Source organism: Anticarsia gemmatalis, chromosome 8 (assembly GCF_050436995.1).
Source record: "Anticarsia gemmatalis isolate Benzon Research Colony breed Stoneville strain chromosome 8, ilAntGemm2 primary, whole genome shotgun sequence".
In the NCBI taxonomy this organism is placed as follows: domain Eukaryota; kingdom Metazoa; phylum Arthropoda; class Insecta; order Lepidoptera; family Erebidae; genus Anticarsia; species Anticarsia gemmatalis.
In genome coordinates, this window is record NC_134752.1 from 13,896,615 (window position 1) to 13,914,328 (window position 17,714).

General features: G+C 36.4%; 1 protein-coding gene across 1 annotated transcript in view; it reads left to right on the forward strand.

Annotated features, from left to right (window-relative positions):
- Positions 1–17,714, forward strand: part of LOC142975157 (sodium-independent sulfate anion transporter-like) — a 60,575-nt gene that overhangs the window by 23,207 nt on the left and 19,654 nt on the right. The window contains exon 3 of the mRNA XM_076117876.1: positions 17,300–17,491. Within this exon, the coding sequence (XP_075973991.1) occupies positions 17,300–17,491 (192 nt within the window). The remainder of the gene's footprint in view (positions 1–17,299; positions 17,492–17,714) is intronic.

The window sequence follows — 17,714 nt, forward strand, 5'->3', positions numbered from 1 at the left end:
ACGGGGTCACGGCTATCTATCGTGACGTCAAGCTGACGTCACGGACACTCTCAGTGAAAGTACCCTTCCGACAGCTGTCGTACTGTTGTGCCGCTGAGCTGATTGTTGGTAAACAATTAAGATAACATCTTTGTTATCGTTGGAGAAGGTGTTTTGATGTAGTTAACAATGTCGGGTTCTGTTGCCTGTATATTTTTGTGTGTCGTAAAATTTTCTAGTCTGCTACTGACTTTTTAGTGGTCATTGTGAAGATTTGCTTGTTTCAATGCATCTATGTTAAATCAGGGTAGACCTACAAAACCTTTTCATGAAGAAAGTAGATCCCTTTGCAAAAATGTAGATAGGTACATTTGTGCCCAGAAAAAATACATAGTATAGCAGGTAATTTTTTTTGTCAAAATAGAATCATAAATGTATATTTATAGTAGTGTATAAGTATGTTTGTTAATTAGTCTAATTACTACTACAAGCTCGGCTTAGTTTGGAATCCGATGACTATTTAGGAGCTCCCCTGATTTGCCCTGAGATATTATTTATATTGCGCCATACTGGTTATAGAAATGTAAAACAGTTTAATGTTGTTTAACAAATGACACCACAAAGTTTCTGTCAAACTGTAGGTCGCGATAACTGGTCATCGACCGGCACAAACACCTAGAATAAAATCACCATCATATTTAATTCTAAACACAGATCAATTCTAGATAGCAATAATGTTTTTGTAACAATAGCAATTTCCTGAGCGCTGGTAAGAGTGTAATTAAGTTTTTCAAGTAATTGGCGAGTCAAGGCAGGCAACCAAGTGACGCTTCCGTTTACACCTTTGATAAGTTTTTGTGTGATGTTTTTGTGAGACTGTCAGTATGACGAGCTGGTGAGCTGGTGAAGTGGTGACAGGTCGTGTGATGTCCTTGTATGTTCTCGTCTTTTATTAGATACCATCTAGTCGTTAGCTGCATAATCTTTCAGAATGCACTCGTGATTTTGTCGCTTGGTAACTTAGTTTCTACAGTCTTAAATAACTAGTCGTCAGTGATGAAATTAGGTATGAATTAGTTACTGATAAACTATAAAAGATTGAGGCATGAGGTTAATGCATGCAAATCTTATTATGCCTCTATGCGACGCTTAAAAATACCTGGGCTTTTTTCATATCAGCAGCCTTTAGGTACATAAAAATGCAACCATTGAGGTTCAAACTTAACACAATTGAAATTATTTTCATTCTCTCAACCTCCATGTCCTATTTTCAAGAATTTTACTTTCTTTAATCCCGCCAAAGGGGAAGCAATGTTTTTTTATACATAGCAAATTATATATGGACTGGACAGAAACAATATTTGATGTAAACTCAAATAGAACCATGCTACAGGGTTCCCAAGAAGAAAGAAAGCATACAGTTAGTAACAGTTTGTTTACAGTGAGCGATGTGTTGGGACATCGGCATGTGTATTGTGCGCTTGTCGCTGCTTGTTATTGCAACCGGACGCGCTCCTACTCGGAACTGATCGTAACTGCTCGGAACTACTCGGAAATACAAGCACTTACTTGACATTGCCAGAGTTATGGCTATAAAGGGTAGAAACTTATTATATCTGATGGAAGATGTGTTGCGATGTATCGGTGGCGTAACGACAGAACAGAGAATTCGGTGACATTAAAAAGCTAAGCTAATCTTAAGGATTTAACCGATGATGCGTTGCAGATGCGAAGGTGCATCTTCCGAAAGATGTGATCCGGCCCTAAAATGACCAAAATTTGTCGAAGAAAGTTGATATGCACCGAAATTCTATTATTTTTATAATGGGGGTAAGACTAAATTGTAGGTATGATTATTTTCTGCCTGTGGTCTGGGTTCTTACCGATGTATTATTTTTCATTTGCTTTCAGGTCATTTCGAAAAAGGGAAATAGGACAACCATAGATTATACACATACACTTATATATATATACTTTATGTAGATACTTTTGCTTCGTATACTGAAGGTTTCTGGGGCTAGGAAGCCTTTAATCAAGTATTCATGACCGCTTTTTAAGTAGTTTCGAAAAATAGTCTTAAAAACGAATAAAAAAATATGCAAAGCATGAATTCGCACATAAGAAACAACACTGCTAATCTTATAGCTTGCAATGTTTCTCTCAGCACATTCTACAAACAATCAAAATTACAATAGCTATCATTTTGCGAAATCTTTATAATTCGGCACGTCAGGTTTATTTCTCCAGTGTTATCATAATAACATGAAACAAACGGCATTATGCCACAAGTGATAGTAAGAACATGTGTATGAATATTTATTACTAACCACTTTGTTGTATTGTTTAGAATACGGACATTTTTGATGGGGTATTTTCTTTGAAATAGGTGTGTAAAGCAAGGGCAACTTTAAGATCGGAAAGGTTCTGTGTAGTGTAGTCCTTTTGTTGTCTCATCATAAGACAATTAAATGGAAAAGTATATCTCTGTCATAACAAGTTTTATAGAAAAAAGGGTAATTGGCTGTTGCTCAGCACAGAAATTGTATAATAAAAAAAAATCTTATTGGCCTAACATAGGATATGGGCATACAACTTCTTAGCGAAAAAGATCAGCTTAGGAGCTCAGTCCACCTCACTCCCCGTCACTACTCTAGGACACGTTAAGGACTTTGCATTCCTTGAAGGTCAATCTTAAAATTTACCCTTATTTCTAAATTGAAATTCGACAAATTGAATAGTTTGTGGCAATTTCAAGAAGCACCAGAATGACTCGTCTTAATCAGATCAAGCTTAAGCCACCACTTTTCTACTTATCCATACTAATATTATAAATGCGAAAGTAACTCTGTCTGTCTGTCTGTCTGTCTGTCTGTCTGTCTGCTACTCAATCACGCCTAAACTACTGAACCAATTTGCATGAAATTTGGTATGGAGATATTTTGATACCCGAGAAAGGACATAGGCTACTTTTTACCCCGGGAAAATGACGCATTTCCCGGGAAAATTCAGGTGGCGAATTAAGTCGTGAATAATCTATATTATAATGACATTAAATCAACAAAATTCCGTTGTCATGGCAACTGTTTTAATGGCGGATATGCATTAGCGCGACTTCGTTATATAAGAAGATATAAATAATTTTGAAATATTTTTCGTGAAAAAAAAAACCATATTTTATATCATCACGCTGCGACCGATAGGAGCAGAGTAACAGTAATAAGTGTTATAAAAACGTGGAAAATTCTGACCCATTCTCTCTTATGTGACGCAAGCGAAGTTGCGCGGGTCAGCTAGTTAAATTTTAACTTAGCAGTAGGTACATGGAGAGTGGTCAGCAGTATTTACAAATAAGCACCCACAATAACTAGTGGACAGTGTCGCGTTACATAACAACATTAACAATGATCCTCACTGCATGGGACAGAGGCAGCCATGTAGCAACTGATAATGTGCCGTGACGTCATCAGGCCACGTGTACCTCCACCATACATACACATAGTTTTGAACTCACAACGTACAGAGTACACTAGTAAAGTACAGTACCTACCTTAGTATAAGACTGGTAGGTATTGCTTTAACGCTAGGTCTAAGTGATATCCGAGTAGTATAAGCACTCGTCTTCCATGCCTTGGTTAAGGCTTTCACCTGCACGCAAAACACCGGAGCGATGAAGGAATACCTCTTAAAAATCTCGTACGCTTGAGAGTTCTTTAAACGTTTGTTGAAGTTTTGCAGGTCTTCTTCCTCATCACGGGAGAAGACTTATTGAGAGAGAACGCAATCGAATGCCTGTGATGTTGATTGCCTTGATTTCGAACCCTAACACCAACATAATATCAATGTTATTTATCTATTACACTCCTTTTTATCGCGGAAATAACCCATCTAAAGCAGCGTCTTCAAAATACAAATACCACTCGGAAATAGTCTAGAAATCTTTAATCAGAGCGATGTATTGTGTAACGTAGTTTTATACTCATTTCCGATAATACCTGAAGCTTGTCAAATCAATATTAAATGTAGCTGAAGCGTAAAATATTATCAGAATAGCAGTCGGACGCAGCCCACTCATAAGTGTAAAGAATACGGAACGTGTGCGTTAAATCACTCATTATTTACAAACATATTATACAACGTTTAGAAGATATTTCTTCGTCTATATTAGTTGATGTTCGACGATTTACCTGTAAAGAATTGGTAAAGAAAGTCTACGCAAGGAAACCTAAACTATAAAAACTTTAAATAGAGAAACAAGAGTTTTTAACACATAACGTATTTATTATATTTATTATTTTGAGAGAATAACACAACCTATTTATCTATCCACTACTATCCAGTATGCCACACTCGGAGTTTACGGTACAGTTACAGCGTGCACTTTTACCCGCTTACATAAAGACCTTTACCAAATCTTCAGTTTTAACTGAAATATATTTTCTTAGCAAAAAACCTTGATCTCAACTGACCATGAAAATATTATACAAATACTGTTATGATAATTAATTCTCTCTGATAGTATAACATCGTAAATTTCGTACTACCCACATTAGATCTCATTGAAAGTTTATACTTTAGTAAGTGTTAGTTACACGTACTAGTTTAATAACGTTACAGTTAGTTGGATAGTTTTATATAAAGTTATTTTTCACTAGTAATATAAATATTTGTCCGTCGGTTACTATTATGGGAACCTTTGAAGTGTTCTTGAAGTATTTTAATCATATTTATTATTAGCAAGTTCGCGGTATTGTATGCATATAAACAACACACAGATTTTTTACTATGTATGCTTCGCTGAAAGATCTTACCCAGATTTGGTAAGGATGCAAGGTACCGAACTTGAAATTACACAATGCAGTAGTGCCTAACCATCTCCTCACACGGAGAATATACCTACCTCTGCTTTACCTGCCAGCCTAGGTTGACGCAGAGATAAGATGAAATACTTAGTTATTTAGCAATAAAGGAAAGAATAGATGCTATGTTAAAATAATTATATAGATAGTATATATAATTAAATAGGTAATTAACACATATCTGACTGTTGTACGAACAAATATTCTTCTTCGACAAAATATTATTTAAAAACCTGTGAATTTGAGTACAACACGTCCTAGGCACTAAGTCGTTAGGCAAAGCAAAATGGTTTTATTACAATTAGGTACACAATACACATATGAAACAATACATTAAATTATATAACAATTTCTATAACTTATATTACTCGTGCGTTACTCAATATTTTTATAACAATCAATATACCTAGTAGTAACGTGTGCGTACTATTTTATTATTGAAATCTATACTAATATTATAAAGCTGAAGAGTTTGTTTGTTTGTTTGTTTGTTTGTTTGTTTGAACGCGCTAATCTCAGGAACTACTGGTCCAATTTGAAAAATTCTTTCACTGTTAGATAGCTCATTTATAGAGGAAGGTTATAGGCTATATAACATCACGCTACGACCATTAGGAGCGGAGTAGTAACGAAAAATGTTACAAAAACAGGGGAAAATTATGACCCATTCTCTATTACGTGACGCAAGCGAAGTTGCGCGGGTCAGCTAGTACATAATATATGTAAGTTTCATATTATTTTGTTATCGCATAAATTTTGTAATATGATTATACAACACAGAACAAGTACAGTTCGAGGACAGGAAGCCGCGTATCTGTGGTTCGTCCTTGCAATGACAAAGAAAAAATACCAGAAGTTTATATGCATAAATTATCCGAAAAAAGTAAGATCGCCGCTGATTTTCCTCACAAAAATAGAAAGAGGTTTGTCCAATACACAGGTTTACTCATTTATAAACTAGGGCCTCAGGAACTAATGATCGAACTTTATTATTATACGGGAATTTACGTGAAAAATTAAAATGAATTTTACTTTGGAATACTCGAGGTTTCGGCACAGGTCATACAGGCCATGATCTCAAGCTTAAATATTATAAATATTTTTTGCCATACAAACACTAAAGTCCATATAGTAGGCTAGAGTGATATCAACATTGGAGGCACGACCTATGTTTCTAGAAAGAGATGAATTTGTCCTTGTTGTATTCAATTGCAAAGTAAAACATGTTAATGGAGAAAACCCATTAGATCATTAGAAACCGTATTACATTATTTAGTGAGCACCTTCATTTATTATGCGTCACTTTACATTAGAATGTTTAACACATAGGTACGAATGTGCGAGGTAATTGAATCTTGTCATGTAAAGCTCTCCATGGCACCTCCAGTGCTCTTCAAAGTAGAAAGTGATCGATTTCTCTAACGCTGCGCTTACGCATCTTATATGACCCATAATGTGTGTGTACATTTGTATAAGCTTTGCGTTTGATGTTTATAATATTAATGGAATTTATATTTGTTTATATTTATTGTTTTTTTTATGACGTCAGATCAATGTAGTCACAAGCACATCGAAATAATGTGAAAATTACTTTCATGACAGCGGCATATCTTACTTCAGAATTTGATGTTTTTTTTTATTATTAATGGATCAAAATCCAGATACTCTTAAATGTGCATAGGCTAGATTTACAGTTAAATATTATTTCTAATTCCTATTGAGTGCCAAGCTTTATTGGTCGAGAATAAGAACGTCACAAAACTCCATTATTTAAAACAACCCAACAGAATCAAACCTGAGACCTTACCACTCAATAAATCACATATAGCCAGTTTACAAACCATTTGTCACAGATCCGGATCTCATTACAACACTCATGCCCGGTTCCTGAGGTACATTTAGCGGTAGTTTGTCTATTCAAACTGTCATATTTATATAAACTTAAACGCTATTGCATAGATCAGGGGTTCCCAACCTTTTCTTAGTCCGGTACCACTTTTATATTATTCTTGTTAGCAGGGACCACCATGTTAGTATATTAAAGATAAGATGTATTAATCAGTCTGAAAAAGTCATTCCCGGACCACATTTTGACAGGCGGACCACTGGTTGGGAACCACTGGCATAGATAAACCGGGGGTTAGAGAAACTTTATTTTACGTAAACAATATAGTATATGTATGATAAGTGATCAGTGAGCACTTACTTGATGACTGATGTAACTATGTAATTAGTTCACACCATCACCTCGCGTCACACCACCAGCCTGTCAATTACTTAGCGTATTTGTAGAGTGCACCACTGAGTGACCACTGACTACTCAACTAATACAAATAAGTTAATAGAAATGACTGTAATCTCGTTGATGTTATGTTATATGTAAGCAGAATAAGTAAGTGTGCATATAAAAATGTTGTCATCATCATCGTTTATATATCAAGACGTACCTTTACGACAATATATACATTTGCAGATGATTATGGTGGAGTCATACAAAGAAATATTTGTAACGAAGAAACATTAAACAAGTATATTGCTGAATATAACGTATCATCTATTTTTTCAAAAATCATCCCGCAATTTCTAAGGTACATTTAGCAGAAGTTTATCTATTCAATAGCGTTTTAACTCATATAAAGACGCACAACGGGGGTTAGTCAAGCTGCGGGACAGATAATAATAAGTTATTTATACGGATATTAATTATTTTTGCCCGAATGACTTTACAGTTATTTGATGGTACGTAGCATCTTTAATTAGTTCCTTATAATGTTTACAAAAGTACTTCGTATATTTTCCCATCCTAAGTTAAAAATAAAATAAGACATCAAATTGTGATGTCACATAAAAAAAGAAACATTAAAAACAAAACACTGGTCACTTTTTATAAGTCAGCTATTAAATCTAAATGACTATAACAATAAAGTGTTGCCATTTTATAAACATAGACAAAAACTAGTCCGCCTTGTGTTGCCAGTGTATAAAACAACACATTTAGTTACGGTTTGTAGATTGTAATGTCATAATCAAATGGTTCGTTGATTATCTAGTTATATTTAACTTCGGAAGTCCAGGGTGCAGTTCCCACGGTGCTCATTATCGTCAGATGATTTAAATTTAACATGAGATCAGCGTATGATTGCCGTTATAGAGACCAGTAGGGTACACTGTGAAATAAAAAAACAATCAATAATAAGTAAAATTTAAGGGGCAAAACTCACTCTGTGACTGCTGAGACAATTAACATGATAAGTGCGAGGTGGTAAGATTGTAGGATATAATATTATATGTCAGGACAAACCAATTTTTTATAAGCTAGCTAGAACGGGTCAGAGCTAATTTTACACAATAAGATATAACTGCGAAAACTTAGAAAACTACTTTAGCCCATAATATCAATACTTTTATATGAAATACTTTATTTTACAAATTACAGTACTACTGCTACGCAAGGGTCTTCTCCCGAATTGAGGGAGAGGTTAGGGGTACTATTAAGAAATATAAAATAAATATGAATTAAAACTTTCCCCATGGCATGTTAAAAACGACACCCTAATATTAATTGGCACTAACAATCTAATTAGACCACATACCGCGGTGCTTTATAAATAAAGACCTTAAAAAATAAAACGGCTTTTTTACAAATTCACTTCCCGTAGTGATAAATAAACGAACTATTTAAAGAATAAGGCTCCTGGGGCGAAGTATTGTGTGTTAGTACAAATGGAATCGAACGTGGGACAATGGCACAGTGCGGAAACTCGCGGCGCTTGCCAACACTTTTGTTCGGAACAGCGTTCGTGCGTGAATTATAACAAAATCTAGGTTTAAAGCAACCTGTTTAGATTTATTTATTGCTTCGTGTATTTTTTTCTTTCGCTCAATACTTACTTAACATTGTTTTTAAAATAAACTTGTATGCTGTCTAAATAGAAAAAAAAACCGTACATTTTTATACAATTAATTGCTATTTGTTTACTATCTTATTAACAGTAATTTAGCAGTCATTCTAGTCACACATAGACATATGTATTATGTATATATTATTATTTCGATTCGGTTCATTCAACTTTCACTTGAACATTAAGTCTCGTAAATAAATTATAAAAACAAATTGTATGAACGTAAGCATCAACAGCTGTAAATAAACTAACAAAATATTTTAATTTAAACTACGTATATATTATTTTAAGCTGGCCCTGTGGTTTGTGTGGTAATGAATACGACTGCTTATTACGAGGTCGCGGGTTCGATTCCCGGGCCGAACAAAGAGCTAATCCCATTACATTTACAAACATGCAACAACGAACCCGAAACAACTATCTGTGGATCACACAAATATTCGTTCCGTGTGGGAATCGAACCCACGACTCACTGGTAGTTACTGCTTGGTAACCTTAACAACTGCGCCACGGAGACCGTCGAAGAAAGTTTATTTCATAGCTATTTTTTATGCAACGCTAATATTTCAAAACAATGTGACAAAAGTTTTCTAAATTAAATTAGCAACACTCAATCACACAATAATACCGGTATACCGTAGTACCGGTCTTTGTGAACTATAAACAAGATATCCGTACTTTGTTACTATAACTTAGTTAAGTAATTCTAAGTTGACATCTCACGACTAATGGTCGTGATTAAACAGGTACATTATTAGTATTTTATTATAATTACGAACTAGATTAAAATATTTTATAAGTATTTTACTTTTAATCTGAGTAATATTTTTACGCAAAGGGTTCCTGTAGATCTTTATATCAAGGTTTGGATTGCGCTTGCTTTTAATGCGGCTTTGCTTAACAGGCAAATAAACAATCCCTAAATATCATCATATTTCGTAACGTCGTATTTAAACAATATTAACGACGTCCTTTTCAGGAAAATATTAGGTCGGTCGGGGAAAAAGTGTTTTCGCACTATATTATAGTATGTATGAACTTGTAATAAAATCTCTTTGGCTTCAAAAATCACAAATGGGTACACGGTTCATTAGGTTTCTTTCAGTGAGTTCGTGAGGTACCCAATTATCGAGCTTTTTTGTGGAGAGAAAATATTTTATTACAACTTCATACATACTAAAATTCGAAAAGACTTTTTCCCCGACCTAATATTATTTATTGTATACCGCCTTTAACTAAAAAGCCTTATACTAATTTACTCAATTTAGGTACGAGTTCGTTGTCAATAGTCTCAACTACGACATCGGGAAAACAAACATAAGATTAAAATACGAAAAATCTTTTTATAATCTCAAAATATTCCACAATAATTTATTACTTAATCCAATTAACATTTTACATAACAAGTAATAAAACTAGTATACTATTATGCTAATTCAGGACATGACTTGCCAAATTCAAACTAGAATCGAACCAGTGACCTTCGGCTCCAGACTTCTAGATGTTATTTGCTAACGACACATCTGAAATACATACTATTACTAAACTGTTTTAATACTCTACCGTATCTTTGTTCGCATACAAACTTTCGGTCCCCTTTCAGCCTTTCAGGCATCGATAATAAAATAAAGTTTTTCAGTTACTAACTGTATTCTTCTTTGTCTTGTGCTTATCCCAGGTTACGTGGGGTCGACACAACAAGTTTTCCCTCAAAAACATGATTTGATGTTTTTACAGCAGGCCGCCTGGCTGATTTCTATCGATTTTGGGAAATGACTTGTCATAATAATACGTTATATTATGTTTATACAGTCTTGAATGTCCTTTTAGTTGCTGTCTTGGTACAAAATTTCATGAAATTCAGTTCAGTGGATTCGCCGTGAATGCGTATCAGACAGACACACTTTCCCATTTGTAATATTGGTATGGAAGAACGGATACTACAAAGTGTATAAACCAGTCACGTATTTGATCGCAATCACTTAATTGATTTCAGTCTAAAAATGGAGTCATGTTGCATCATGAAGCTATAAAATATATCATAATATCCTGTCTTGAACCCATCGCCGTTACATCGGATTACTAAATGCAATCTCTATACAGTTATTATGCTTGATCGCTTTTGTAATAACAGTTCCAGTGACCAGTAGATCATTTAAGTCAACCACGCTCATTGAGGCAAATAACTATTTGTTACAAACCTACCTTCTTTGTACCGAGCCTGGTTTGCAACAAACTTTATGAAGCCTTCGTGCACCAGTCCGCACCTGTATACGTTTTAAATATGTAAGCACACAATCCAGAGCCTTCCTTATCCTTGCTTGCCTAAACTCGCCTTATGCCTAGAAAACCTGCAGTTGAAGAAATGAAACGATCATGTTCGGTTAGCAAGAAGAATCTTGTGAGCAAAGTTTGCGGATGGCCGACGTATACAAAATTTAGAAATTAGAACTTCAGTGACCCGTTTTGGTTATCGTGTTTGATACAGTTTCTTTATTTCGGAAAAACACAATATTATTCATTCGAGATAAATAGTGTTGGCAACCAGGCAACACCAAGTGAAGCTGCCGGAAAAAAAGGAAGAAAACGAAAAAAATGGCGGCTACCTTTTGTTTTTTTGAATGCGTAACGTGAACTGACGTTTGTGAATTGTACTATTATTCTTAATATATGTATGTTTCAACTGATTATAATTGTTTAATTTGAAAGGCTACAGCCGTTTGGACAGTAAATTAATTTAACAATAGTGCATCCGTCTCAAAAAACTACCTATTAAATACACGGCGTTATCACTAGTTCTGAAAGTTGGCTGAAAGACGTCATGATACATCAACAGGCGGACAGGCGAGTCGAATCGCCTTCAGTTCAATAGAAAGTATAACAAAAGAGCGCGTGTACGTGTGTGGTGAGAGAGAGGTACACTTGAAACACATTGTTCTACTAGATACAGCGATACAGTGATACAGTGAGTGATACATATGTCGTTGTATCAACAATGTTGACGGATCACAGCTGGCAATTAGCCGCGCATCAAAACGTTTGTTACGTTGACTTATGGGTGCGTCTGCCACTACAGCGAAAATTATGATCACGACATCAGTTCAGTCTTTTTCATTTGCTTAATATTTTTTACAAAGATCAATGCAGATGTAACATTGTTTTTGACTTTTTTTTTTTGTTATTCCGTTTTACGGCTCTGTAATCTAGCACTTTTGAGCCTGAAGTATTTATGAAAATTATAATCTGTGGTTATATCGAAGTTATGATATTGGTAATGAAATTAAATAGTGGTTGGTAAAATCTTGGGTTCTTCAATAGTTCTTTTGAGTTGTTTTTGACTTATGACCTTTGTGTTGCTAGTGCACTTTTGATTTTTACCCGAAACATTTTCTTATGGAGTGAGAATTAAACTATCGGATCCAAAATACTTTTTGGACACCAAGGGTACCTTGGGTATCAAGTTATCCTTGAGCACCCGGTAATCCTAAAGCGCAATACACATTGAGCCCGCCGGGCCGCCGACATATGTCGGCAACTTTTTGTTGGCGGTATAGTTGGCGGCTTCACTTATTACAAGTCGGAAAATTTGGTCGGCGGCATGTCGGCGGCTTGAGGTAAGAAATTTATTTGGCAGTCAGTGATTGCCCCGTGTCGATAAAGGTTGTGTGGTTGTGCGATATAATTTTGATGGTGTATCTTCGATAATTCAGTAAATAGAAATAATTTCAAAAATGGACGATGGCAGTGATCTGTTGATAGCAGCATGTGGAATGTCACTACAGGTCGAGCGTCGCCGGGCAACTGAGTGCAGGCGTACTCAAGCCGCCAACATGTCGGCGGGTAACACGCGCAGACGCATGTTGCCGACATGATTCTTTTCGTACAGGCCGCCGGGTTGTGTCGCCGGGCTTTGTCAGCGGCCCGGCGGGCTCAATGTGTATTGCGCTTTAAGTGCCGAGAACTATTCCCACATTAAACAATTTATTATTTGTGCCCTTCGCCAGATAAACATTTTACTTCTTCAATAACCCCTTGCGACATACATAAGTGGCCAATCCTACACCAATTTTCAACACTAAGCAATTTGTAAAGGGACACTTTTCCTCCGATTTTATATTTCTAAATACCATTTGCGTATGTGTACTCAGCGTTAGGACATCACGTCACAGCTACAATGATCGTCATCAACAGAACAATTTCACAGAATCATCCATATTTCATTGTCCTCATCATATCATTACGCAGTTATGATGAGTGGTTGGGTGCACGGCAGTAATCGCATTAGTTATGGGTTTTCCGTAACTATTTCATTGTAAACCACTACTATGTGTGTTTTTGTAATAGATTGTGATTTATAGCAGTGACCGCAAGTCGGTGCAGGTTATGTCAAATCATTATCATAATAAATAATCATGATTTTCACTAACTACGACAGATTATCTTTCATCACATTTTGCAACTGCGTCTTATATTACGTTTTGATATCACGATAAAAAGTTAAGGGATAAGACTAAAGCCTAAGACACCATAGTTTTATAAAACTTACTGACTGAGGCAAACCTTCTGTTCCTTGACTGAAAACCGGAACAGACAGAAGAAACATAGAGGTTATAAGCCAAACTAAACTTTCCATTAGTTTTTAAAGGAGATCATCCATTTTGGGCCTTTTTTCAAAGTGCCGGCCAACAAAAAAAAGTGGCATGTATCGATAGAGCTAGCCATTTGAAGCAATAGTTAGTATGGCACGAAACCGGTAGGATCGCTTTGAACCGAGTTATACAGGTTTGAAGATTCATAATATTCAAACATTAATTCATTTCTGAAAGTGCTGTAAAACATAAAATAATGATTGATTTTGCTAGAATTAACTATCTAAAGCAAACGACCACTCTCAAGTTGATTTAAGGTCGTAAGCACACGTATCAACTCGGAAACGGGTCGTCACCGTATCAACTCGAGCTCATCAGTATTATTTGTATGTAATTCCCTACTGTAACACACTTATCGGAATCGTTATGTGATCGCCCCGGCTCACGACCATAGGAGTGGTTCGTATGCGCATTATGCATACACCAGCACCCAGGGTGGAGTGCAGGACTATGTGCAAATTCCGATAGAAGGGCGGGCATACCTTCTAAACCGCAACATGTGTCCTCATAACAAGGGCCCTCATCACAAATGGTGCCCGAAGCACAAAATATTGTTCCACATGCCGATGAGTCGGACATAACAACCCAACGGCAACACTCTAGGTGACCTCTTACCTAGACGATGGTTTGATAGTTGCACACAATCGAGGGTGCGGCCCCTTGGGTTCGCTAAGGGAGGATGCGCTGACCTTGCACTAGTCGCCAGTGACCAGTCCAGTTGCGACGCATTGAGGCGCCGGGGGAATCAAACTCGCACCTAAGAGGCCGCACCCTCGATTGTGTGCAACTATCAAACCATCGTCTAGGTAAGAGGTCACCTAGAGTGTTGCCGTTGGGTTGTTATGTCCGACTCATCGGCATGTGGAACAATATTTTGTGCTTCGGGCACCATTTGTGATGAGGGCCCTTGTTATGAGGACACATGTTGCGGTTTAGAAGGTATGCCCGCCCTTCTATCGGAATTTGCACATAGTCCTGCACTCCACCCTGGGTGCTGGTGTATGCATAATGCGCATACGAACCACTCCTATGGTCGTGAGCCGGGGCGATCACATAACGATTCCGATAAGTGTGTTACAGTAGGGAATTACATACAAATAATACTGATGAGCTCGAGTTGATACGGTGACGACCCGTTTCCGAGTTGATACGTGTGCTTACGACCTTAAATCAACTTGAGAGTGGTCGTTTGCTTTAGATAGTTAATTCTAGCAAAATCAATCATTATTTTATGTTTCACAGCACTTTCAGAAATGAATTAATGTATGAATATTATGAATCTTCAAACCTGTATAACTCGGTTCAAAGCGATCCTACCGGTTTCGTGCCATACTAACTATTGCTTCAAATGGCTAGCTCTATCGATACATGCCACTTTTTTTTGTTGGCCGGCACTTTGAAAAAAGGCCCAAAAATGTATGGAGCTTGGATGATCTCCTTTCATCCACTCCACATACTTTAATAATTTATTGATCGTTTAGTACGTAACTTAATGTCATTTGTTACATAAAAAAAAACAATAATTACATGTCACCTAGATATTTTTTCTGTAAAAATGAGGTCGTTAAAAATCTTCCCTGCATCTGGACAAACAAAAAGATTGCATGTGTCGATACACAAAAATGATAGCTGTGTTAATTTAAACAGCTGTTCAATTTTGGGCATAACTTAGTGACGAAAATAACAAGGTACTTGTGAATACGGAAGTAACATAAATAATATTAGGTATAAATAGTCGAACATATTGTTCAGATTTCGTTAATGTAAAAAGATTAGCAATAAAACAATTATACACATAATTAGTTAACTCATTATGTATTCAGACTTCGTTAATGTACCATAATAGAAAAAACCTAAAAAAAACTTGAAAACCATGTCAAGAATGTCGATGATTACAAAAATAGTACAGACCGAAAATGAGGGTAGTCGTAGAATCTCGCGCTACACGAAGAACGCTTAGCAGCTAGGTCCGCCCATGACCGTGTCCGACCGTGACCATAACTAGTGTCTCTGAACCAAAACATCAGGCTATAAAATGGGTATCGTAATTTGCAAAGTTTCGTCGGTTTATCGTATCATTATACCCAGGTAAGTACGAATAATTAGAAATATATGTATCCGTAGAACGTGAATATAGGGGTTACTTTAAAATGGAAAGAAATGGGCATATTTAAAGTCAATTACACTATTTGTAATGCTACAATTTTATTCATAGCGATATTTAGTACCAAGAACCGGAAAACTGAACTCGTCGCTAGCTTTTTATGTCAGCTATTTACTTATTTCTATAATCAAATTAAACTCAAAATTTTCTAAAGTTATTCTAAGGTGATAGTAATAAAATCATGTTATCAAGACCAGAAGTACCCGCATGTTGTGACCGTCGTTAATGGTGCGTATATTAAAGAACACAAATAAATGCGTAAATGACTCAATATTTCGTAAATAATGTTAATTTATTCGTGACGATTACATTCTGCTAACAAATTGTGAAAAATAGCCATGTGTTTGTGACATTGTGTTATTGTTGTGGCGATTGTTAAGCAACAACAACTAAATGGTGAAAATATCGTTTATTCCATCTAGTCCTACCAGTAGTTCGATAGTCGAACTGTTTGGATGTTTTTATTCCAATTTGTTATACTGACGGATCGAACTATTCGGAAACGCGGATTTAATTCCAAATAGTGCTATTGTGAATATAATGGTACAGTCATGTAGGAAGAGGAAATTGTCTATTTTATTATTTCTTATCAATCCTCTCTGAAGGATGTTAGAAAATGTGTTTACATGTCAATATTTTTTTTTATTCACAATTTTTTTTTAGTTTCCCATTTCTGTCCCACTGCAGGGCAAGGGTCTCCCCCAAACGAGGAGGGAGTGGTTAGGCCTTGAGTCCACCACGCTGGCCAAGTGCGGGTTGGGGACTTTGCATGCTCTCAATAAATGTATTAAACAATTGTTTTGGCATGTAAGGTTTCCTTACGATGTTTTCCTTCACCTTTAGAGCAAGTGATAATTTATTTCTAATGCACACATAATATCGAAAAGTCATTGGTATGTTGCCGGGTTCGAACCTGCAACCTCATTTGTGGTTGGTGTCAGCTTAAACCACTCGGCTATCACTGACATTGTTTAGAAATTTCGAGGTAAAATTTAAAATACCACCTCTTTCGCCAGAGATCCATCTGCGTCCTGAGGAAATGGGAAACTAAAAAAAAATTGTGAATAAAAAAAATTATTGACATGTAAACACATTTTCTAACATCCTTCACAGAGGATTGATAAGAAATAATAAAATGGACTATTTCCTCTTCCTACATGACTGTACCATTATATTCACAATAGCACTATTTGGAATTAAATCCGCGTTTCCGAATAGTTCGATCCGTCAGTATAACAAATTGGAATAAAAACATCCAAACAGTTCGACTATCGAACTACTGGTAGGACTAGATGGAATAAACGGAAAATATTTATCTAAAATGGCTGTAGAACTAACACTTGCTAAATGATCGTGCTCATTAGATTGGAATTGTATGTCTCCGTATGTTAGGAAAAGTGTTAACAATGTTTATTAGGATCTAATAAGTGTATATCCGCCTAAAACCTATAAGTACATGAAGTAATTCCTTCCACCCTAAACCTTTACCACGCCGAAAATCGAGTTAAACAACCATAAGGCAAACTCTTCAACCCTTACCCCCGGTTTCTAAGGTACATTTCGCGGTAGTTTATCTATTCAATAACGTTAAACTCAAAAAAACATGCCAGTTTGAATAGATAAACTACCGCTAAATATATCTCAGATACCCTCTAAAACGAATACTAGCCCACATCATGATATTGATCATCTTCAAAAGCGATAGGACAATCTTGACCAGGTTCTTATCCTTTCCTTTGTGTTTATCAGCATCAAACGGCACATACAACGGCGAGCTGCCGTCCAAGGACGCCGGCAGCCACAGCGGCAGCGACTGGCGGCGGGACGCGGCGCGGCGCGCGCGAGCCTGCTGCTCCACCAAGACGCTGCTGCGCCGGCTGCCCATCCTCGAGTGGCTGCCCAAGTACACGCTGCGGAGTGGACTCGCTGATGTTATCGCTGGTGAGCTTACTATTTTATAACCTAATTCCCAATAGGCTATTAACGTTTTTAGTGTCCCAATAGGCTGGTCGTTTTGTCGCTTAACTAGTAATTTGGTGTCAAAAAAAATTGACGAGACTTATCCTCGGTTTCTAAGGTATATTTAACGTTAGTTTATCTATGCAATAGCGTTTCAACTCATACAAAAAAACGCAATTGAATAGATAAACTACCGCTAAACGTA